The sequence below is a fragment of the Plectropomus leopardus genome, chromosome 23 (genome assembly GCF_026936395.1).
Source record: "Plectropomus leopardus strain MGB_pleo_1.0 chromosome 23, ASM2693639v1, whole genome shotgun sequence".
Taxonomy (NCBI): Eukaryota; Metazoa; Chordata; class Actinopteri; order Perciformes; family Serranidae; genus Plectropomus; species Plectropomus leopardus.
Genome location: NC_142198.1, coordinates 22,872,678 through 22,896,129, shown reverse-complemented (window position 1 = coordinate 22,896,129; position 23,452 = coordinate 22,872,678). Strand labels below are relative to the sequence as shown.

General features: G+C 37.2%; 4 protein-coding genes across 13 annotated transcripts; 2 read left to right on the top strand and 2 right to left on the bottom strand.

Moving 5' to 3' along the window:
* Positions 1-19: 19 nt before the first annotated feature.
* Positions 20-1,993, bottom strand: LOC148185777 (uncharacterized). Of its 2 annotated transcripts, XM_088073557.1 has the most exons (4): positions 1,900-1,983; positions 1,264-1,357; positions 966-1,004; positions 20-843 (listed from the first exon to the last, which is right to left on the bottom strand). In XM_088073557.1, the coding sequence occupies exons 2-4, from the start codon at positions 1,334-1,336 to the stop codon at positions 350-352; spliced, it is 606 nt and encodes a 201-aa protein (XP_087929683.1). In that variant the 5' UTR covers positions 1,337-1,357; positions 1,900-1,983; the 3' UTR covers positions 20-349. The 2 variants fall into 2 exon arrangements, 1 of the variants encoding a protein (XP_087929683.1); XR_015775676.1 differs by lacking the exon at positions 20-843 and having other exon boundaries at positions 966-1,097; positions 1,900-1,993.
* Positions 1,994-4,353: 2,360 nt separating this feature from the next.
* LOC148185776 (low affinity immunoglobulin gamma Fc region receptor III-like) lies at positions 4,354-8,758 on the top strand. 5 transcript variants are annotated; one of them, XM_088073486.1, is made up of 10 exons: positions 4,354-4,404; positions 4,530-4,583; positions 4,721-4,972; positions 5,699-5,941; positions 6,256-6,414; positions 6,587-6,631; positions 6,749-6,829; positions 7,300-7,386; positions 7,901-7,965; positions 8,239-8,758. In XM_088073486.1, exons 1-9 carry the CDS (start codon positions 4,374-4,376, stop codon positions 7,954-7,956), a joined length of 1,008 nt encoding a protein of 335 aa, XP_087929612.1. In that variant the 5' UTR covers positions 4,354-4,373; the 3' UTR covers positions 7,957-7,965; positions 8,239-8,758. The 5 variants fall into 5 exon arrangements, with proteins under 5 accessions (XP_087929612.1, XP_087929611.1, XP_087929610.1 ...); XM_088073485.1 differs by having other exon boundaries at positions 6,253-6,414; positions 8,246-8,758; XM_088073484.1 differs by having other exon boundaries at positions 6,253-6,414.
* Positions 8,759-8,848: 90 nt separating this feature from the next.
* LOC121964177 (butyrophilin subfamily 3 member A2-like) lies at positions 8,849-22,660 on the bottom strand. Of its 5 annotated transcripts, XM_088073460.1 has the most exons (10): positions 22,273-22,391; positions 21,638-21,679; positions 19,479-19,522; positions 18,628-18,773; positions 12,891-13,745; positions 12,274-12,380; positions 11,278-11,619; positions 10,534-10,818; positions 10,337-10,450; positions 8,849-10,183 (listed from the first exon to the last, which is right to left on the bottom strand). In XM_088073460.1, the coding sequence occupies exons 6-10, from the start codon at positions 12,359-12,361 to the stop codon at positions 9,717-9,719; spliced, it is 1,296 nt and encodes a 431-aa protein (XP_087929586.1). In that variant the 5' UTR covers positions 12,362-12,380; positions 12,891-13,745; positions 18,628-18,773; positions 19,479-19,522; positions 21,638-21,679; positions 22,273-22,391; the 3' UTR covers positions 8,849-9,716. The 5 variants fall into 5 exon arrangements, with proteins under 5 accessions (XP_087929586.1, XP_087929587.1, XP_087929584.1 ...); XM_088073461.1 differs by lacking the exons at positions 21,638-21,679; positions 22,273-22,391 and adding an exon at positions 22,531-22,658; XM_088073458.1 differs by lacking the exon at positions 21,638-21,679 and having other exon boundaries at positions 22,273-22,413.
* LOC121962501 (sialoadhesin-like) lies at positions 13,815-22,416 on the top strand. The gene is made up of 13 exons (XM_088073584.1): positions 13,815-14,059; positions 14,434-14,688; positions 14,765-15,007; positions 18,639-18,881; positions 19,490-19,732; positions 19,951-20,085; positions 20,316-20,363; positions 20,720-20,785; positions 20,911-20,976; positions 21,094-21,138; positions 21,438-21,485; positions 21,641-21,685; positions 22,282-22,416. The coding sequence occupies exons 1-13, from the start codon at positions 13,846-13,848 to the stop codon at positions 22,341-22,343; spliced, it is 1,713 nt and encodes a 570-aa protein (XP_087929710.1). The 5' UTR covers positions 13,815-13,845; the 3' UTR covers positions 22,344-22,416.
* Positions 22,661-23,452: the final 792 nt, after the last annotated feature.

Below are 23,452 nucleotides of genomic sequence, written 5' to 3'. Positions count from 1 at the left end.
CAAAAACAAAAGCCTCAGCTGGATCTGCTGCTTTTATTTTGAAGGAAAAAAATAATGTAGGAAAAATAAAATCAAGGATTTTATATATATATATTGTGTGTATACATTGTGAATTATTACAGAGGAAAGAAGCAAATCTTTGTAAAAGTACATTTTAAAAAAAGGACAGCTAGTGGCATCAGCTTAACAAGATGTGGCCCAAAAATTTGTGATAAAAAAGCCCCAAAGTTAAAGAAGTTACAACAAATTACCTGAAAATATGCCAAAAAAAAGTAAAAAAAAAAAAAAAGAAACAGAGAGTGCTGAAAAGAGTATTACTGTAATGAGGGCCAGGTCTTGCTGCCATCAGTTACGGTGAGTTTAACAGGTCATGCTGATTTTCTAACTCCTCTAAATGCAGGTGAATCAGCTCCATGTGGTTCTCGACTCCTCGCTTCCTCTCTTTTATTGTTGCCGTTAAACTTTCTGTTTTCTGCAGAAGTTTCTCTGTGTTGAGCTGCTGTTTCTCCAGTTCTTCTTTTCTCTTCTCCAGTTTCCACTGAGCGCTGAAAAGGTTTTGTTTTTCTCTCAGGTATCCTTCTGTTTTGTCGGTGGCCTTTTCTCTCTCGCTCTCGTCTATCTCTTTCTCCACTGACTGAACCTTTTTCTTGTTCTCCTCCCTCTCTCTCTCCATCTCTTCCAGCTGCAGACTCAGCTCGTCTCTTTGACTCCTCAGTCCTTTCATCACTTCCTCTGACGGAGTCAAAACCGCCGACCACGCGTCCGCTTCCTCTCGCGTCTTCTGCAATTGTTTCTGCAGCTCAGCCTTTTTTTCCTTTTTTTTGGTTTGGAAAATACGTGATGCTGAACAAAACACAAATATTGGAAAAAAAACGTTACACATCAAAAAAATATAAATAAATAAATATAAAACTAAATATAAGTGTGTGTATATATATATAAATGTAAATTTGTATAGTACTTACTGAGTGGAGATCGTCTCCATCTCAACCAAACACCGAAAACTATAAATGACAACAGGACACAAACTAATCCAGTTATCAAACCAGCGACAACACAGAAAGGCCAACAAGACGTATCTGTGCACGAGCCAGCGGCTGAAATGATATTACACACAACAAAAAGACATGTAAAAACATAAAAACAATTTTTATAGAAAATGATCGAGCTAAATTTAGAGGAAAAAAATGTCATATTTCTATAATATGGCCTGTTTACATCAAATGGTATTTAAATATTTTAGTGACTGATTTTGTTTGTTACCTGTGCAGAAGTCTGGGAGCAAAATACAAAGTAAAAGCAGCCACATCATTTGGGTCCAAATGTTTCTGCTCATCCTGCAGCTCTGAAAAATCAGCTGTAATAAAAGGAAAACAAAATCTGAAATGGCATTCATGCAACACTGATACAGCATTTATTCACATTAACTTAAACATGTTATCTGTAAATTATATCTGTAAACCACTTAAAAAGGAAGTTATGACCTCAAATGCAATATTTTAACAATGTCATGGTGAAATCCTTTACTATCGTAATAAAAAACCAAAAAAAATACACAACAAAAAAGTTTTTTAAAAATCTGTCAATATAACTTTACCTTTGGCGTTTCAAGGGTAATGCTATTAATACAACAGCCACTAATACCAATACTTTCCTCCAGCGTCTGCAGTTTTGCTATTTATAATTCTGATTTTTATTTTAAATAGTTTAGTTATTAATTTGACATTTTATCTCTTTACCTTTTCATTGTAAATTTGCATCTTTTTTTATGTTTTTATATTTTATCACTTTGTTAAACACTTTGAATTGAGTGAATGTGTGACACAAATAAAGCTGCCCTGCTCTGATATTATTAATAAACCTTCATAAAGAGGATTTCATGTCTCGAAGCTCACGTACCTCTGAGCAGAGTGCATCGACGTGTCAGATCACCTCCACGAAAACTCGGCTGCTCAGCGTCCTTCTGAAAAGTCTTTGTCCACGTGTTTGTTGACATTGTTTGCTTTTCTCTTTATTTGCTGCAGGATTAATGATTAATCAAATGACTGAGAATTAATCTACAGGAACAAGAGTGTTTTAGTCTATAGGATAATTGCAATGTTTATTATTTATTTAAACCTTTAATGTCTGGGAATATACAAACATGTCTTCAGTGCATAAGAGTGATTTTTTTTTGCACGATTTTTTTTTTTGGTTTGTCCTATCATCATACCCTGAAAATCTAAATAAAATCCAAACTGAATTATTGTCATTTATTTTGGATAAGTTTATGGAAAACACATATGCAAAAAGAAAATATTAATTTGTTTTAACAAACTGTTTGTTTTTCCATCACATTAAAGTGAAATGGTTAATAATTAACCTGATTATCAGCCACATACGCAGCTACAGGTTTTCTTTCACTTTAACCAGCATGTTCTCACACCCATCATAAGCTTCAGCTCTGCAAAAACCCTTAAATAATGTTTGTTTTCCTGCAAACATCATAAATTCACACAGAATAGCACAGCACAGAATAAATTCAGAATAAGTTCACAATAAAAAAAAATAATTAGAAAATAAGAGTTGGAAAACAATAGAATTAATTAAAATAAATTTAGAAAATAATATAATTAACTTTATAAAATTTAAATAATTAAATAAATAAATAAATAAAATAAAATTGAATGTTAGCATTTGCATCAGTCGTTGAGATTAAGCATGCATGTTTCCGAACATTAATCTCATTTTCAGTTATTTTCCACGTGTTAAATTGAGAAATGAATGTTGCACTTCACTGCTTTGGCAGTGAGAACGTTCGAGATGAGCTGATTTACAGCAGAGGGCAGAGTAGCTCTACTACATGTTGATATGTGACTTTGAGAGAGGAAAAGACCAATGAAAAGGTCTATTTGAGCCTTAAAGAGATCAAGTACAACAATGTACTTGCTGACAAAATAAATGTATGAAAGAGGAAAAGAGAAAATAGCCATGTCTGGCCAAAAAAAAAAAAAAAAAAGCAGGACATTTTTGCACACAATTTAACCACAATATAATAAATTTAAACCTCAATATTGAATGAACACAGTGGTAAAACATGTTGGTTGTGCTCCTTATGAATTAAGAAAATTGTGCTGATTTCCTTAAAGCTGGCCTGTTCAGGTTTGCACTCAGAAACACAGTCGCTCTGATGGTTGTCTGACTAAACAGAAATGTTTTTTTCCTCCCGAACAAATGAGAGTTTCAAAACTGGTGCTACAAACTGCTGCTGCCTCTCTGCACAGGAAGAGGAAGAGGAAGCCCTGCACCTTCACTCAGTGTTGGTGAGACCCAGGTAAACTGCAGTGCTGGGTCTGCTATTCTACTATTTTACTATTTCATTTAGCAGACGCTTTTATCCAAAGCGACGTACAACACAAGCAAGAATTTAGACTTAAGGAAAAAACCCTTAGTAAGTGCAGAAAGTGCTTCAGGTGTGATTGGTCACAGGTATTGCCTTTTTTTTTTTTTTTTTGGAAACCAAAGTAATAACCAGTAGCGACCTCAGCATCTGAGATTCAACAATCTCAGTATCACTACTTACGATGACAGTCAACATACAACATCACACAACTTTGTCACTTTGTCAGATAATCTGACAGCAGTGTGGATGGTGAGCGTCGTTCAGGTGACGTCAGTAAGAACAGCCAGGAAGCAGCTCTTCTTCCTTTAATCCTTCTTTATTGTCTCATGTGCAAGTAGTACAGCAACAAACAACAAACAATAAAAACAGAAATCAGTAACATTGCCTCTGTATTAAGTCAGCTATTGTTATCCTCCTGTTTCAACAGAGCGCATACTCAGCTGAGAAACAGCACAGCGCCACAGTTACAGCATAGATTAGCATATTACACCAAGCATACAACTCAAACTGCACCCATAATAAACTAAATATGACACAGACTGTGAACTAAACGAAGTTAAGTGAGGGTGCATTCATCCCCACCATTAACCGGAACATTTAAACAATACAGATGCATAAAATGTGAACTTAGCTAGCTAGCGTGCTAACCACTAGCATGCTAACCGCTAACGCTAGCATGCTAACCGCTAGCGTTAGCATTGCAGGTCCCCACTGTGCAACACACAGACTCACTCAGCCATGTGTGGGCCTACTTACTTATTCACAGGGCGCACACAGGTGAGCACACAGGTGAACACACAACACACTGCTTGTGATTCAGGCAGGAACATGAACAGCTGAGACACAGCTCTGTACACAGCCTCTCATGACCGGAGGACCGAGCTGAGCGTGGCCGCGCGCAGCTGAGGAGGAGGCGGGGCCGTGACGTCACCTTTCTCTCAGGTCATGTTCACCTGCAGTTTGACGCTCAAACCATCAGCAGCCAGACAGCATGAAGGTCTCAGCGCTCTGCAGCAGACTGCGTGAGTTTCTTTACTTCTGAAGTCAAATCTAAAGGAAAGATATTTCTGTGTTACCATAGTTACACAAAATATGATGTAGTTTTTAGTAGAATGTCTGAAAAATCGCTCTTTTATTGTCTTTTCAGTGATTTATCTGCTCACTGCTCACGCTCAGAGCCGTCACTATGCTCACAAAGCTGGTGAGTCAATGATTTTAAATTCACATAATTAATGAACAAATGAAATCTATATATATGAAATCTATATTTGTTCTATATTTGAGGATATCAAATATGGAAAGAGAGCTCTGACTGTAATTTCTTTTTCTTCGACGCAGATGCAGTTTTTCCTCACATTGCCCCAAACAGACTGCAGTTCTTTGAGTATGAGTCTTTTTCGGTAATGTGTGAGCACATTAAAGGCTCCTCAGGATGGAGAGTGATGCTAAAAACTTCCTCTAATACGACTCGCTGGGAAACATCAGAAGGCTCCTTGAATATTAATCCAGCATTTGTTTCGAACAGCGGAGAGTATTGGTGTGAAAATGCAGCCAGAGAGAGAAGCAACACTTTAAACATCAGCGTCACCGGTATGTTTCCCACACATTAACTCAATATTTCTATTATTAACCCTTAGAGAAGATTTGGCGCATTTTTTTCTTGTATTAATGGACATGGCAACATTTTGGCCAGATTTTGTATTTTTGTTTAATCTTGGAATTTCCAGCTCAGCTCCATTTTTTTTATTTTCCACTTGCTGATGTTTTTATTATTATTATTTATTAGGTATCATTATTGTTATATCTGGCAATACATGCTATTTTTTCACCAGGTGCACTGTCACCATGAATGTTGCTGCAAACCACTGACATATCCCAGGCTGTCCTATTAAAAAATATATCAAAATGATCATTTAAAAAATGCAAGGACAAGCAATAATATAATAATAATAATAATAAATACATTAAAAAAAAAACCCTGCTTTAAATGCAGTATTTTGAAAGTTTTTTTTCATCTAGAAACATTATGTCACCATGACAAAACCCTGCCGTTTAAAGAGCTGAATTTCAGAAAATTAATGAATATTTATGATTAGAACTGATGTTGATTTAAAAAAAAAAACTCAATAAAAGAAGAAAATAATATTCATTTATAATATTTTTTAAAGCCTGATTTTAAAAAGTGTGTTTTATGCGCAGAGTGACACAAGTGTGTGTGTGTGTTATTAATCTGGAGTGTTACGAGTTTTACGCGCCACATCTTTTTTGGGTTCTGGCGCGACGCCGCCATGACTGATAACTGTCACTCGTGTTCAGCCGGTTATGTGATCCTGGAGAGTCCTGTTCTCCCTGTGACGGAGCGTCAGACCGTCACTCTGCGCTGCAGAAAAAAAGGAAACACCTCCAACACACCGGCTGATTTCTATAAAGATGGCAGCTACAGTTGGACCGGATATACGGGCCAGATGATCGTTCACAACGTCTCCAAGTCCAGCGAAGGACTGTACAAGTGCAAAATCTCTGGAGGGGAATCACCAGAGAGCTGGCTGGCTGTCAGAGGTGAGGAAAGCCAAAATTTGTATCTAGACTCAAAAAGGTACTTTGATTAGGATTTGGGAAAGATCAAAAAAGTTTTAGGATTTAACTTCTGGAGACAATGAATGTCTGAACCAAATTTCATGGCAATCCACCCAATAGCTGTCAATTTATTGCATGGATAGAAGTTAATCTGAATTTAAAATCAATTCAAAATGTTTTATAGATACACTACCAAAAAAAAATATATATATATATATATATATTTGAAGATAAAAGACATGCATGTTGTTTTGCTGTCAAAATATATTCATATTCTTCTTTCATAATATCAGCAGCATATACAGCTTCCACCCCTGAAGACACGACACCTCCTGATCTTCACAAGTCTCCGCACCCTGTCTCCGTCCAGCTGTCCACCCTGTTACCAGCCGTCCTCACCACACTGTGTGTGACTGTGCTTGTGGTGGGAATACTTCAGTGTCAGAAACACAGAGGTACGTAAATCCATTATCCCCAAAATGATTCAGACTGACGGCACAGTCTCAGTGTCCAGGGACGATGTTCAGAGCACATGCAGGACGCACGCTTCGCCTCAAATTTAGCAAAAATTAAATCTTCATTTGACTGTTTGTCAATGATGAGGTTGTTTTTACTTCTGCTGTACAGCTGCGTGCTTTTCCCCAAAAATGCCAAGAACCGAATCTGACACAGGTGAGCATTGTATGGTCTAAAGAGAAAACTACTCACTACGCTATGTTTTAATGTATATGATAGTCTTGATACTATTTCTGCTGCAAAGCTATTTTTTGTTAATTTCTTACATTTCAGTCTATGAAAACGCAAGAGTACCCGAATCAGAACCACAATCAGCTGTATATGCCCATGTCGCAAAAGACAAAAAGAAACGAGGTATTTGTTTGACTTTCTCTTGTTTTTAGTGCAGTTTTACACATTTTTTTGACTGGATTAAAATGTCTTAGAATATGTTTAGGCAATAGCTTTCACACAAAAATTGGAGCTTCTGTTTTTATGTAAGAAAACAATAGATGTATTTCTAGTTTCATGCAGCTTTTGGTCTGTTCAAAGCAAGTTATGACTTTTTTTTGGTTGCAAGAAATTAATGAATGAACGACTTTAATCTTGTTAACTAAACGCTGTATATCAAGTTTGGATTAACATAAATATATTGAAGGCTGTCATCGGCAAAGAAAACAAAAATACAACTTCATGAATATTTTTTGGGCTCAAGGCCTTTTGTTTGGCACGTGTTCTTCAGTCACTAAAAACTAATAATCTACTAGGCTGCTTTTTAATTTCTATCTAGTTGTATTTTTTCTGTTGTAATAGGTTATGCTAAAATGTATCATTATCATTTTTAGATACTTCAGGCTGTCGAGACCTGAATATTGTGGATACCACGACAGATATGACATATGCTGTAGTCACAAAAAACAGAAGAGAGAGAGGTATTTTATTGAGATATATATATATATATATAGTTTTACTTTTAAACCTGGAACAACATAACACCTCTGAACTCTGAGCAAACTGGTGCAATTTCTTTCAAAAACATGGAGAAAAAAACACTATGAGTAACTTCATAAGAATTATTTCATAAATTGAAAGAAATAAACTGATTTATAAGTTAAAGTACTTTCTTTTAAAAGCTAGGGGAAAAAAATCTAGGGAAAAAAGATAATAAATAAAATAAATTTCTAATTATCCTAATTGCATATTTAAAAATTTAAATGTTAAATGTTGTGACAATTTTTCTTTTAATCACTTTTAACCACTTTTTTGTGGTTGTTTCCTTGTTTGATTTTTATAAATACATTAACAAATAAATAACGTACTTTTCAACAGCTACTCTGTCTACCTGCTACTAAAATGTATTTTAATAAATTCTTTTGGTTTTTCAGCTGAAATATTAATGTTTATGTAATATTTATGTAAGCTTTTCTTTTATCTACGTTTTCGTAGAAGCAAATGAAGCTGATCGACACAAAGCAACGTACATGCTGTTACAACAAAGCTGAAGGAAAGAGGTATTTCAGATTTTCTTTTCCATTCTTGAACAAAGTCAACGTCTTATGTCCATTTAGCAAATATTGTAGCCTTAATATTTTATGTCATTCATAAAGGTTATTTAGGTAAATAAAATCAGATTTATTTTAAGGTCTAGTCGTATAAAGCGCCAATTTGGTTTTACAGAAATATAAAGTCAGGTATCATCTGCATAGAAACTGATACAAAATGCATTAAAAAAAAAATAAATAAAAAAAATTCCCAAGTCAACAAATGACTCGTTTTTCTTTCAGACTGCAGAGAGCGGATTCACCAAATGACAAGAGAAGAGACTGTCAAAGCAATAACTTACACACACATGTAAGAAATAAGCCACTGAAACAGAAGATGGAACAACACATACTATTGGAAGAGAAAAAATAAAACTTTATGAATCTTATGAAATTGGCAGCATTATCAGTAACAGTGTTTTCTTTAGGGAGATATTTTGGGGCCGACTATATTTGTGTCCATGCACACGACATTTTCTTATTCATAATTTTAAGTAGATTGGCTGTTGAAAACATTTTTAAAAATACATTTTAAACTGACGTGGTTCTTAGTCTTTTAGATTGTTTATTAACTTTATCTGAGAGCTGCACCTCACCCACAGCCTCAGAGTATTTTTAAAAGTTTACTAAGCGTAGTGGTGAAACCACATCGGTATTTCTGCAGTGCGTTCTCACGTAGCTGCTAAAAGAGCAAAGCTGCTGCAGTTTTTTAATAGACTCTCTGTGGTCAACGAGCAACAGAAGTGTGACTCTGTGTGCAAAACACCCCAGACCAAACAATGTAATGAGAGCCTTGTTTTTGCGGAAACTTAAAAATCACAAATACCATCAAAAACAGCTGCTTTAATAATAATCAACTTTTTAAACTTCAGTTCAGACATGTATATTGTGTTGTATTGTTGTACTGCTCTCAATTATTATTAATTATCAATTTTTAATATTTATAAATCATATTAACACACCTAACACAACTGTAGTTGTAGTATAGCAGGCATCAACATTTAAGATTTCTTAAGAATAAACTTAATACGGTTCTTTATATCTTCAGTTCAGGTGATTTCTTGTTGGGTTAAAGAAAAGACTATTTGAATTTATTTTGAGTGGATCACTAAAAAAAAGGCAACAAAAATCAAGACAGGATGCAAATTCTCTATATGGAAATACAAAACTTTACTATCACATTTGAAATATTACACAGTCAACGCTATAACTGTTAGACGTATTCGGCTGTTACTAAAAAAAAGCACAAAAGAGACATTTGATACTGAAAATAATAAAGTCCTTTGTTGTGTTTTGTCTACTTCCTGTTTTATTTTATTCATGTCTACCAACTAGTTACTTTTTCTGCGCTTTGGTTGAAATTATTTTTTGTTGTATTTTTAGGGTTTTTTGTTTGTTTTCTCTCTTTTTTTTAATTGAGGTGGGGTCCGTTTGTATAAGCCTGTGGCTTCTTGACCACCCTGACACATTTTTTTTTTTAATTTTTCAAGTGGATTTTATGTTTTTAATTGTGAGCAAATAAACTAATCTGCAAAAAAAAAACAACATATAGATTACATTTATTTTTAAGCGCTTGAAATGGTGATTTCTAACTGTAGATCAAGTAAAAAAAATATTACTATTAATAATAATGATAACCGTACATGTTCTTTTGTCTCTCTGCCTGCTTTGCATTAAACATTTTCTAAATCTCTCCTTTGTTTTCCTTCGGGTGTTTCACGCTACTCATCCTTATCTAGTTTTTTATTTATGACCTTAAATTTAATCATCATTTCGTCTGATGCGTCCAGCAGTTCCTCCGTGATCTTTAACAGGTCCTCGTGTTCCTTCTTCCTTCTCTCCAGATCCTGTTTGACCGTTTCTCGTTTCTTTTGTTTCCTCTCTCGGTCGAACGAGGCGGGGTTCTCCAGCTTCCTCTTGGTCTCGGCGATCTGTGTGTTCACCTCCAGCAGTAACGAGTTGATCAGCTCTCTCTGTTTCTTCAGCTTCGTCTTTTGCTCGCTCAGTTTTCCGAGCACCTGCTCGATCTCTTCGTCACAGCTCGAGTTTCTCTTGTCCAATCTTCCGTCTCTCTCACTTGTTTCCAAGAGCTTCTTCTCTTCTGCCGCTGCACCTGCGGACTGAATTTTCATGTTGTTGTCAAGTAATTCCCCAAATTCAGCTTCAGTCTTATGGTGATCGCTGGCCTCTGTATAAAGGGTGGAATAAAGATGTTAAATCTGGGGTCTGGCGAAACTTTTAAAAACAGACTTCCTGCACAGTGTAAAGATAATAACTGTTATGTGGAGCTGTGAAATTAAGTCGTCAGTAGGAGAAATGTTCAAACACTTTTGTGACTTACTGTTGTGTCCACATCTGCACACAATTAAGACGACTATGAGGACCGACGCAAAGCAAACACCCAGGCTAATGATGACACGGACGGTGAGACAGGACTGGACCACGAAGACGTTATCTGAAGTTTAAAAAAAGACACTGGTCTGTTATATTTGATGTCAAAACAGCCAGCAGATATTGATTTTATTATTGATTTGTGACCTGCAACATGGACGTGTGAGTTTCGCGTCAGGCTGATGTGGTTCTGTTGGACTCTGCAGGTGAAGCTGTTGCTGTGTCTCTTGTCCACAGTCACTCTGCTGCTGACAGTATAGAGGTCATCAGGACCTCTGACTGTCTCTGTAGGTCCAGCAGAGAGGACGTGTCCCTCACCGTCCAGCCACAACACCTCAGGATCTGGATACCAGCCTGCAGACTCACAGTCTAACATCAGCGCCGCTCCGCTGTCATCTCTGGTGATGCCGATTCTTGGAGGAGAGAAAACACCTAGAAAACCAAGAGCAGAGGAATTTCACGCTGTTGCAAGAATCCACGTTACACATAAGGCGAGGTGCACTCTCACAATTAATGTTGCTGCTAATCATCGACATGTCCCAAGCTGGGGTCATCAAAAAAACATTTACTTTGCATGTAGCATATTAACAATATTTCAATTTTTTTGTGTGTTTTTCCATCTAAAAACATAGTGGCGGTATGATGAAAACCTGGAATTTCATAAGTTAAAACTTGGAAAATTACTGAATATATGTTGGTATTGGTTAAAAAAATAACTCAATGAAAGAAGAAAATAATATCAATGTATAATATCTTTTAAAGCTTGATAGCGATACGAGTGTGTGTGATATTAAGGGTTACACAAACATTGCATTAAAATCCTAAAATAAAAAATCATTACCATCATAAATACACTGAAAATGTGGTTAAAAAAAAATGATGACGGCTTACCAACAACGAGCTGGACAGTGGAGCTTTTATCCAGCTCAGGAACGTAACATCGGTATGTCCCGTTATCAGACTGTCTCACTTTAGAGAGTTTCAGTGAAACGTCTCCACACTTCAGCGCGTCGATTGACATCGATGTCCTTCCCAAGAAGGACGGATTCTGGTCAATCAAAAGCTCCACGCCGTCTCGTCTCACGTGGACAAATCTGGGGGTCAGGTCGGGTCGGGCCCACTCCACGGCCCTGGACACAACGTCCACGGCTGGTCTCAGGTGACACGGCAAAATGACGTCATCGCCAACCGTTGCTACGATTGGCTCGGACGGACCAATCATTTGAGACTGACCTGGAGAACAAACAGTCTGGTTATCTAACGTCATGCTTGTAATCTTTCATAAAGATGTGCCATCAGTTTTTCTATGTTCTGTTTTTTGCAAGTTTGAACAACAACTGAGTTTCTTTTTGGTCTTTTTTTGTGTCATAACACAATTTACAATAAACAAACCCAAAAAACATAAAACAAAATGAAAACAAAACACATCAAAACTAGATCAGTATCAGGTATTAATGTGATGTGTTTATTGTCATAGCAAGATATTTTTCATGTTTTTTACAAGATTATTTATGTTTTAAAAATATGTTTTTTCTTTACACCATACACACGTATCACATTATAACAAGATACCGTATGATGTTAAAACAAAACAAATTATCGGTATGACATGATATGTTTGTATGACACAGTAACTTTAAAATATATTGTTATATTAATTATATGCAAACAACCCCCCCCCCCCCCCAGTATCAAGTAATAATATGACAGTTTTGTTAAAACAAAATAAATTCTTGGAATAACATGTTTGTATGATGTAAAAAGGTGAAAATATATTGTAAAAACATGAAAAAAGTGTCTTTTGTCCTCACATGAATGTGATGTCCTTGTATGATTTTTTTTAACTGCCTCACAAAGACTTCATTGTTGTACTTGTGCGTAACGTACCGCCACATGAGTGTGTCAGAAGGACGACCGCAGCCAAATGAACAATTACAGCACTGAAGTCACTGAGCTGAGATTTAAGGTGATTCATCTTCCTCAAACTTTAAAACCTGTAACACAAAAAAAGTGGATCAATCAAAGGTCCATGTTCAACTGCAGGGCTTCTTTATAATTTTACATGCAGCTGCAGTGTAAACTGTAAACTGCTTTAGGTGACCTGCGTCCGCCCATTCTTCAATATCTACACACAACTTCCTTCTACCTGAACTTTATCTTTAACAGTCTCATAAATTTAACTACATGTTGACGGTTATCACTGAAAAGTTAGAAGCAAAAGACTTTATAATAAACTGGTTAATAAATATTAACTCGCATGCATTTTTAAATTCTAGCTGTTGAATTTTAAATTTAAAATTACTTTAAGCTCTCAAGCACCACCAGCTTGCTGTATTTTATCGTCCATTTCGACCATAATTCAAAACAAAACTATCTGTTAAAAAAAGGTTGAGTAACGGCAGATCGTCTTATTGTAAGAGCAGGCTAGAATAAAACGTGTGAAATAAAACTCACTAATGAAATACAGTTTTCAAACTTAAGAAAACAAAATGTGCAAAACATACCTGTTGTAAGCGGGAGTCGCCTCACCTCAGTGAAAAAAAGTCGCAAGTCCACCAATAAAACTCTGTGTACTTTAACCTCTCTTGTTGGCGTGACAGACGGACGGAGATCTAAAGATATTCAGAGCCAGCACTGGTTTGATGCGCTGAAGCACATTTTATTTTAGTTTCTGTGTAAATAAGCTCATTAAAATAAAATGCAATAACTCAAATAACTCCTCTGTACGGAAGCCCTGAGGGGCAAGTGAGATGAGATGATGAGATTTTTTTTTTCTCTGGCGGTGCAAATATTTTGTGGGAGAAAAAGAAAACATTTTTTCTTTTGGAAAAAAAAAATTCTAATCTGACAAACTCATCTGGTTTCAAAGGGTTAACAGGGCCGAACCATGCGATTAAGACCCCTAAAAAGTGACCCAACATGGCCTCTAGAGAGGCACATAACAATATATACAGTGCTACAAGTTCCTAAAAAAATATATATATACATACACACACTCGAACATACAGTATATATACATACTGTATATGTATATACATACATATGTTGTGTTTTTTACAGCAAAAAATAAAAATAAAATATGGGTATGTTCCCACATGGTACCATCGAGGGTTAACAGTGAGGGGTGTTTTTAACTGTCTGCTGTCACTCGGTGTCTCTCTCTCACACAGAAACCACAAACCAGCAAAAAAAAACGAAGTTACGTAGAAAGAATTGTCACCATGGTCACGTCTCGTCTGTCCTTCAGTCTGACAGTCAGCGGCGAGACAACATGGACGTCACGGCTCTCTGCATCAGACTGTGTGAGTACAGATGCCGTCTCCAAATGCTCCGGGATGTACTTCTCTCCGCAGGACGTGCTGTCAAATCAGACAAGAAACAACAATTAATGAGCAAAATTTAAATATTCATGGTTTATGAATTAAAGCACTTAGAAGTTAGGAACAATCTTTGTTAAATATGAAGAAAATTAAACTTTTTTATCGCCTGAACTTGAGTCACGGCTGTAAAATTCAGCTTCTCTTCAGACACTTTACAGTGTGTGATGAAGCTGACGTGAGTCTTGAACAGAAAAGCGTGTTTATGCTGCGTGTCGACTCCTTTGTGTCTTTAGTGATGAACGTGTCGCTGCTGACGGCTGCTCAGACTCATCTTTGTTTCTCGCAGAGAGCTGGTAAGTCCTGATTAATAACTCTGAGATGTAACAAGAATACAGAGTGAGACCTCAATAAAAGACGTTTTGACCGTCCAAACTGCAGAGGACGGACATCCTGTTTATTGCAGCTGCAGTGGAAAGTGAAAAGGAGCACGCGGGGGCTTTAAGGGCGGGCAGGTCCTAAAAAAACTGACTTGGTGACCATGTGATAAGTTGAGGACGTGTTGTCCTCAGGGACCAGTCTGCATCCAGTGGACGTCACGATTAACAGTTAGCAATGTCTTTGTAATCAGGAAATGTTCTGGCTTTTTCCTAAACTCATTTTGTCAGATTAGAGTATATTTTATGTAAAAGGTCGTTTGAATTTTGCACATCTCGTTCTTTGAGCGCAGCCTTTCCTCGAGTCGTTCCAGACAGACAGCAGCACTACGAGTACGAGTCTGTTGTTTTTGACTGCGAAGGACTGGACGGGCTGACCGGATGGAGAGTGATGAGGGAGATCAAGGCCGGCGTCACGATATGCGCCTCTCAGTGGGAGAAATCGAAAGGGCCCTGCACCATTAACCCCGCCTTCTCCTCAGACAGCGGGACGTACTGGTGTGAAGCCGGAGAAAAGAGAAGCAACGTCGTCAACATCACTGTCACCGGTACGTTCACCTCCTGTGTACTTTTATAGTTTTAGACCTATTTTTTTAAATTTTCTTTTACATTCGTGTTGTTCAGCTGGTCCTGTGATCCTGGACAGTCCCGTCCTCCCTGTCATGGTGGGAGACGCCGTCACCCTGCGCTGCAGAAAGAAGAGGACCTCTGACCTCACAGCTGATTTCTTTAAAGACGGCGTCCTTATCAAGAGCAATTCCACCGGAAACTTGACTCTCCACAGTGTCTTTAAGACTAACGAAGGACTCTACAAGTGCCGCGTCTCCCAAACTGAGGAATCAGCAGAGAGCTTTCTGGCTGTCAGACGTGAGAAATTAACAGTGTCACATTATGGCCGAGTATGATTCACATTATGTGTTTGCTGATGTCAATAATCAGGAATGACTTTTTTTACTGAAAAAAAAGGATTGAATGCGAAAGTATAATTGATCTGAACTTTTCTTAGCAGAACGAAATGCAGATTATGTTGTAAAAATGCCAAACTAATTGACAAAAAGAAGAAAATTTCTCAAAGATTGCAGTTTTTGGGGCTTGTTTCATACCCAGAGCATCCAAAAAAAACAGATTTTAATTAGTTGTGTGGAATATATTTCACTTTCATGTCAAAATATTTGCACATTGCAAACAAATGTAATAGTGTCACTATTGTAATAATAATGTAATTTTGTTTTGTATGATCCTTCAAGCTTTTAAAGGAGACGAGACCTCAGCTGATGACTGCTGCTCTGTGGGCACCATTCTACAGATTTTTGGTATTACTTCACTGGTGTTACTGGGGCTGGTGCTGGGACTTCTTAAGTGGAGGAAACGGTAGGTAGTGGGATCACGCTGGAGGGGGAATTAACCTGCAGGTTTTCCTCCATATGCCAAATATGGTCAAAGTGACCTCATCAGGTGGAAAATAGTCAAAATGACAAATTCAGAGTCCAAAGCCCAGAATGACACCCAGAAATAATACAAGTCCTGTTTTTCTGCTCTGATGGCTGTGGGATCAAAAATGTCAGTTTGAATGGGTTTCAATGGAGCATTTTTGGACCTGAACAGTCTGAATGTAACTATTTAGTTTCCACAGTGTATTTTAGACTTATTGTAGGAGCTGAGCTGCAAATTCACTGATTACACTCAAATACACGATCTGGACTACATTTATCACATATGCATCAACACACAAACACAATTTAAAAAAACAATGACGAATGCAAACTAAATTCTTTTGTTTCTGTCTACTGCTGCAGGTATCCAGGCCTCTTTATATCAATCCTTCCCTGCACAAGCAGGTGAGGAACACCAACCGTGCATTTTTTGGTATGTAGTCACTTCTTTACTTTTCTTCACAAGCATCACATTCTCTTCCTAACTTAAAAATCCTCGCCTGGTCAGTGCCGTTCAATAAGTATCCTCCTGCGTCTGCTGTTGACTAGTTTGTCAGTGTGCGCCTGTTAGATGCATACACTTCTATTTTGCAGGAATGTATGTAGTTACATATTTAATATGAAGGGATTTCTTAAAATGGTCTTTTGTTGTCACTGTACTGACACCCAGCTGGTGTGTGTTCCAGGTCAGACAGCAGATACGCCTGAAAGACGGAGAAACTCTAACCGAGAGAGGAACTGCACTCAAAGCACAAGCTTTTTACTGTTCATGCAATACTTTTCTTGTACTTTTCTTTTGTTTCATAATGTTATAAATTACCTCTTGACCTCAAATCACCTCAAATGTGATTAGTAGAAGTGTACCATGTGTGCATAACATCTTGTAAAAATATACTGCATTCATAAACACGGTGTGTATTTCTTGATTAAAGATGATTTACAGCATAAGTTAACTGTTAAAGAGCAGTACAGTCTGAACACTTTCGAGTCCTGCAGACTATAAAAAGCATCATGAACAGTTTGTATCTGAGGTCTTCAGCCGACTCGCAGCATGAGGATTTATTTTTACAGATTGTTACAGTGTTTCAGTTAAACCACACTGTTCTCTGTCCACACATCTGAAACCAACAGAGCCACATCATCTGCAAAAAGCAGAGATGCAGTTCCCCTCACCCCGTCCTCCCCCGGCTATTATGAAACCAATAATGTAATGACAGTTATGTGCTAAAAATGTCATTTAAAACAAACCATCTCCTTTTTTCTATTACTAGCTTAAATCAAATTGTGTATACTTTCACAGCAAAATAAGCTGTAATAATCATCTCTGAAGTGATTATGTGAAAAGTGAACACAACAACACAGCTGAACTTTAGAAAGTAGGAATCAGTCATAGCTGTATGAAAGGGGATGTGTAAAAAACGGATGCAGGAGGATCCCAAAAATGTCTTAGGGAAACGTAGAAGGTTGCTGACAGAGCGGCACCATGGACAGAGTATAAAGAGTCTGCATAGGGCGGGCGGCAGCGGAAGGGGATGGGTAAAAAAAAAAATGTGTTAAAAACATACATACATACATTAATCTCTGAGACATCAGCTATGTGGTGTGAAACAAAAATGTTCATCACTGACACATCCCAGGCTGTTATCAAAAACATCTACTTTGCGTGTGGTAAATTGAAAACAATTCATTTTTTTTCATCTAAAAACATGGTGGCATCATGACAAAAACCTGGCATTTACAGGCTTAAAATTCAGAAAATTATTACATCTTTAGTTTTTATGGTTAAGACTGACATTGTTTGAAAAAATGAACTCAATAAAGGTAGAAAATAATACAGAAGGCTGTCAGTTTTGTCAGAGAAGCTCGGTCTTAGTGGCCAGAAATAAGCTGCGCAGGAAGAGGAAGTGATGCGTCAGGCCGTGCAGCTGTGAGCGCTGACGCAGTCCGACGATCAGACGTTCAGCAGCAGGTCAGCATGGAGGTCACAGCTCTCTGCAGCAGACCCGGTGAGTACCGAGTCTCTCTGCAGCATTTTAACAAGAAATGACGCTCATGTATTTATCGACGATTCTACTTATTTTTTATTTAATTTTTTAAAATCTTATTTAACTACTACTATGTTTATTTATCTATTTATTGAATTTATCTGATTTATTTATTTTTATCTTTATTGATATGAAATGCTATATAACTTTTGTCGTTCCAGTGATAAACGTACTGCTGCTGCTTGCTCATGTTCAGGACAGCTACTCTCGAAATGCTGGTAAGTCAGCTTTTTTGGGGGGATTTCCTGTGAATGCAAAAATTGTGCAGATATAAAAGATTTCCAGCTATTTAAAAACTATTGTGTAGTTCTTTATTCAGTATCTTTGAAGTCTGAAGGGTGGGGGGGGGGATATGAGGCTCAGATTTTATTTTTTTTTTTTTTTAACTTGTGTTACTGTTTTTATCTGGTACGTCCTCTTTTTTCCGTTTCTTTTCTTTTTCTGTTTGATGTGATTGTTGTAGCTGTTTTTTCTTTTGTTTGTTTGCAGCTGCTGTTGATGTTGACTTTTAGTTTATACAGTTCAATAAAAAAATCAACAGATATTAAAAAAAGACTAAAGTGACATAAACTGTTACGTGGTAATATCATCGGACTGAAATGTCAGATATTCAAGTTGAATTATCAGTGTCTGTCTTTCTTTCTTCCTCAGGTTCATTTTATCCTCGCATCGCTCCATCCAGGCTGCAGTTCTTTGAATACGAGTCTGTCTTTATTAATTGTGAAAGCTTTTTTTATGATTCGACTCAGTGGAGAGTGATGAGGAATATTAAAGGAATAAATACTTTATGTTACACTAACTGGGAAACAAAAGGGCCGTGCAAAATTACAACCGCCTTTTCAGCAGACAGCGGAGAATACTGGTGTGAAACCAGAGGACAGAAAAGCCACTCGGTCAATATCACAGTGACCGGTACGTACACGAAGTACTTTCACATAGTAACGTATATTGTGCTTGTATGTGACACCAATAATATTACTTTAATCACTTTTGAAAAAATATATCTCACCTGTTGATCAGCTGGTCCGGTGATCCTGGAGAGTCCGGCTCGTCCTGTGATGGAGGGGGACGCTGTCACTCTGTGCTGCAGAGACAAGACCGCGTCCAACTTCACCGCTGATTTCTTTAAAGACGACGTCCTCATCGGGAACGGCTCTGCAGGACACATGACCATCAGCAGCGTTTCCAAATCGGATGAAGGACTCTACAAGTGCAGCGTCTCTGGAGCCGGAGGATCAGCCGAGAGTCTGCTGGCTGTCAGAGGTGAGACTCGTCACCAGGCGGGTTTACATCACTGATTCAAACACAACTTCAGCCATATTTTCCAAATCTTTGCCATCATGATAACGAGGTCGCTTCTATGCATGTGCACCGGGAGGAAATGTCCCCAAAATACTCCACCTGCCCCACTAACACCAAACATGGGCATCTTTGACCCCAAAATACTCCCACTTTAAGCATTTATTGTCACGAAAGCAAGGATTGTCCATATGCATGTTTCAGGGATTTAAGGACATTTCTACGATTTTAGGACATTTATTGAACATTGGGACATTCCTAAGACTAAAGGACATTTCTAGGAGTCAAGGACAAATCTATAATTTTAGGGCTATTAAAGGATTTTAGGATTATTCAAGGATGTTTAGGACATTTTTTGGAAGTTTAGGACATTTCTTGGACTGAAGAACATTTCTACGATTTTAGGACTATCCAAGGATGTTGGGACATTTCCAGGATTTTAGGACTATTTGCAAGTTAACATCTTATTTGTTAAATATTGTAGTGTACTCAGTGTGTTATCAATATCATAATTAATCAACATGTGAATAAAATTATTCTTAAGACATTTTTTAATCTCACCTGTCCATCAGCTGACTCTGTGGTCCTGGACAGTCCGGCTCGTCCTGTGATAGAGGGAGAAACTGTGACTCTGCACTGCAAAAACAAAAAGATATCCAATTTTACAGCAGATTTTTATAAAGACGGCGTCCTCATCAGGAGACACTGGACTGAAAACATGACGATCCACAGCGTTTCCAGGTCTGACGAAGGACTCTACAAGTGTCTCATCTCTGAGGCCGGAGAGTCTGCAGAGAGCTGGCTGGCTGTCAGAGGTGAGAGATCGTTATTTTATTTTTGTAAAATGTTTCAGAAGCGATTTTAATATGATTGGGACTCTGGAGACTTTGTAAAGTTGTGCCGTATTTTGGGGCCTTACATGTAGGATCGCAGAAGGAGAGCGATGCATATTCATGTGATGGTTTTGACTGAAGTTTCTTTTATTTGCAGCCTTCAGATGTCATATTTTGTCATCACATAATCTCTTTTTCAGCACACCAGGAAGAGACTTCTGTTCTGGTCAGTCGCCCCTCTGGTGTCCTCACCCTGCTGTGGGTGACTGTTTCTTTTTTAATTTTGGCTCTGCTGCTGCTGGTCATGTTGGGACTTCACTATACGAAACTCAAAGGTATAAATCAGTCGAAATACTTGATTAAACTTTTGATTGAAAACAGGTTTTAAGAAGGCTGCTCTATGTACAATTTGTTACTAAAATAGCAACCAGATAAATTCCATCATGTCTAAAACATTTATTCATTCGATTTCGATTCCAACTGTTGGCGAGTAGCAATAACACTGATTTTGTGGTGTATAATGGACTGTTTTTCTATTACCATTTTATTTTTGGTATTTTCTCAGTTCAGGCAGATTATTCCACTTCTCCAGTGATCCCTGTGGTACACACAGGTGAGAGCCCCGATCACAGAAATTACTTTAAAGTGCCACAAATATTCAAAAAACACACAGCACTATTATGTCCAAGTAGCTTAGATTTATCTTTTACTAAGTTGTGAACAAGATGTGTACTGCACGGGTTCATTTTAGGATTGAAAAAGTACAAAATGTACAAACTGTTAACATATAGTTGCCAACTGCAATTTATTGTTAACTATAGACAAATAATAAAGTAATTGCACCAATATATTTCTAATAAGCCAACTGGACTCTGGTGCAAACTTAGATCCAGGTTTTAGTTTTACACCCTGTGGAATCAAATCAAAGCAGTTTTGAAAAAAAGATTTATTTATTTATTTTTCCTGCAGAGACCAATGAAGCTGAAGTACAAACGGCAACTTATACTGGAATCACAAACCTTAGAGAGGCAAGAGGTAATTTAACTGATAAACACAAAATGCCACCACAAAATTATATGTGTGTGTGTGTGTGTGTGTGTGTGTGTGTGTGTGTGTGTCTATACAATTTTTAATGTTTTCTGTTTGTTTTTTTCCCGCAGAAACCAGAGAAACTGAACAACAAACTGCAACATACAGCAAAATCAGAAACCTAAGGGAGACAAGAGGTAATTAAGTTGACACTGACAAACACGAAATGCCATGTATTGTATATATATATATATATATATATATATATATAATACAATTTTTAATGTTTTCTGTGTGTTTGTTTCTTCCTGCAGAAACCAGAAAAGCTGAACAACAAACTGCAGCATGGGAGACAAGAGGTAATCAAGCTGACACTGACAAACGTGGAATGCCCCCTATAATAAATGTGTGTGTGTGTGTGTGTGTGTGTGTATATATATATATATATATATATATACACACACACACATATTACTGATGAAGTAATTTCCCTCCCCTTTTTGGATATGACTGTATGTTCATGTATGTTAATATGTTTAAAAACTTGAAATAAATATAAATTCTAATTAATTTCTCAGATGTGAACATGGCATTGTAGAGTAACATAACAAAATGGTAAATTAACAATATGTGAACTCACACTGTGTCTCTCCTGCAGATGAAGGTGGACAGTCGACTGCAGCCATTTACTACACTTTGAGCATGGGTAAGACCAACAATTAAATCCAGTGTGATAATCTGACATTATGGAAGAGAAATCAATACAAGTCGGGCTTGACACAGTTAATTTAAAGATACATTTCCAGTTATCGGTTCCTAAAATCTCCCCATCTGACTGACATTGTTTGTTTTTCATACCAGCTCCGGGAGAATCCAGCTCCACTGCGGCACCGGTTCTCTCTGAAAGTACAAAACTTTAGACTTCTTGTGATACTGGTCTCCAGTCTCTCTTTGCTACACATTTTTAAAAAGCAGAATGCTTTCGCTCGTTTAAGTTAAAGTTAACACATTTTGTAGGAATAAGTATTGTACTGTATATATTGTGTCTTATAGGTCTCAGAGTAGAGATACTTTACTGAAGGAGTGAGAAAACATAAAACTTTGCTTCTATGTCCATGTGTGTTAGATGTTTTAAAGAAATTGGTCTTTATTGGTCATGGTCAGAAATGTTTAAGTTCCTGTCTTAACATTTAAATTTTATTTATAATTTTGAGGTTTTTTTAATCTCGACTGTGAGATTTCATTGTATGACTCATTTCATCCATTGCAGAGTAATGTTACAGTCCATGTGTTACAGCAGAGTAATGTTACAATTTCTTGCAATTTATATAACATTTCTTATCATGTTGCTTTTTGTTTTTTCCCTCAATGTTCTTGAAAGAAACCAAACCTTTTTTTAAAGATTTAAATCCTAAAAGCATCTAAAAGCACAAGAAAAATAATGTCTCTCCAGGTTCTAAAAGGTTTAAAAAGTAATGATAATTCGGTTTTACCTCTGACAGCCAGCCAGCCTCCTGGTGACTCTCCAGCTCAAGAGATGCCACACCTGCACAGTCCTTCATGAGACTTGCAGACACTGTGGACAACCACGTCTTGATGTCCGAGTCAAAGCGTCTCCTATCCGTAAATGCTTTGTTCTTCTGTTACATGCAAACCAAAAGCAGCAGAAATAAGCAAATAAACAAATTAACGTACTTTATAAAGATAAAGAAGAGTGTGGTGATGATGATGATGGGGGTGCTGTCTTACACTTTGCTCCAGAATCTGGACGCTGAGAACTGGGTCCCCTCAGTGTTTTCAGACATGTAGGTTTATTTAAATCAGTTTACTGGACGTGTACACAAGAACACAGCAGGAGGATTAGAAATGTCATAATGACAGCAGCGCACAGATGAAGGCTGGTTACTGGCTGTGGGAGGGGGGACAGAATCACCAGCTGGTCCAGGTTTTACGGGGTCCAGGTGAACCTGATCAAGCTAATGACAGCTCACTGAATTTGGACTTCCTCCAAGACAAGAGGAGGGGCGTCACAGAACCGGAGAGGCAGTCTGAACCAGCAGATCCATCTAAAAAGGGGTAGAGACAAAAAAATTGAATTAAATTCAAACAAAAAGGAGTACAGGAAATCAGATGATTTAAGGAAACTACATGAATATAGAAAGCAATAACAAAAGAGTCAGGTGACCTGGACTTAGAGAAAAGTAGGAGGACATCTGGTGGATGGAAAGGGAATAGCGAGTTACTTCATATTTATTTATTTTTGTCGTTTGTTTAGGTTGTTTGGTAAATTTTCAGGTCATTTTCTTGTACCTTTCACAGATTTCTTGCTAATCTCTCTGTAGTTTTTGGCTGCTAATTACCTTCTTCCCATGTTTTTGAGAAAAATAAAAATAAATAAATAAAGACAATTTTCCCAGGTTTAAAAGGGTTAAATAAATAGTTGTACTTTATTTCTTTTCTTCGCTCAGGAACAATTACATATATATATATGTAGTGGGTTTGTTAATAAACCCCTAACACCACTCAGTAATGTGCAAAATGGTCAGGCATTGACTGAAATACTGTCAATATACTGTATACTATTATGCAAATCTATGCAAATTTAGTATATTATACAAATAGCTCAACATATGCATGTTAGCATCCAGTAGTTTCCTGCTGTGGGGGCCCATA

Bases quoted from the DNA above. Each gene is read 5' to 3' on its own strand.
- LOC121962501 (XM_088073584.1), top strand. From the start codon at position 13,846: ATGAAGAAAATTAAACTTTTTTATCGCCTGAACTTGAGTCACGGCTGT. The intron at 15,008-18,638 runs GTGAGAAATTAA...CCTGTTGATCAG, and splicing joins GAGCTTTCTGGCTGTCAGAC to CTGGTCCGGTGATCCTGGAG. The intron at 21,686-22,281 runs GTACAAAACTTT...TACCTCTGACAG, and splicing joins GGCACCGGTTCTCTCTGAAA to CCAGCCAGCCTCCTGGTGAC.
- LOC148185776 (XM_088073485.1), top strand. From the start codon at position 4,374: ATGAAGGTCTCAGCGCTCTGCAGCAGACTGC. The intron at 6,632-6,748 runs GTGAGCATTGTA...CTTACATTTCAG, and splicing joins AAGAACCGAATCTGACACAG to TCTATGAAAACGCAAGAGTA. The intron at 7,387-7,900 runs GTATTTTATTGA...ACGTTTTCGTAG, and splicing joins AAAAAACAGAAGAGAGAGAG to AAGCAAATGAAGCTGATCGA.
- LOC148185777 (XM_088073557.1), bottom strand. From the start codon at position 1,336: ATGAGCAGAAACATTTGGACCCAAATGATGTGGCTGCTTTTACTTTGT. The intron at 1,005-1,263 runs GTAACAAACAAA...TGTCATTTATAG, and splicing joins GCTCCCAGACTTCTGCACAG to TTTTCGGTGTTTGGTTGAGA. The intron at 844-965 runs GTAAGTACTATA...TGTTTTGTTCAG, and splicing joins ATGGAGACGATCTCCACTCA to CATCACGTATTTTCCAAACC.
- LOC121964177 (XM_088073462.1), bottom strand. From the start codon at position 12,361: ATGAATCACCTTAAATCTCAGCTCAGTGACTTCAGTGCTGTAATTGTT. The intron at 11,620-12,273 runs GTACGTTACGCA...TTTGTTCTCCAG, and splicing joins TCTGACACACTCATGTGGCG to GTCAGTCTCAAATGATTGGT. The intron at 10,451-10,533 runs GTCACAAATCAA...TTTAAACTTCAG, and splicing joins CTCACACGTCCATGTTGCAG to ATAACGTCTTCGTGGTCCAG.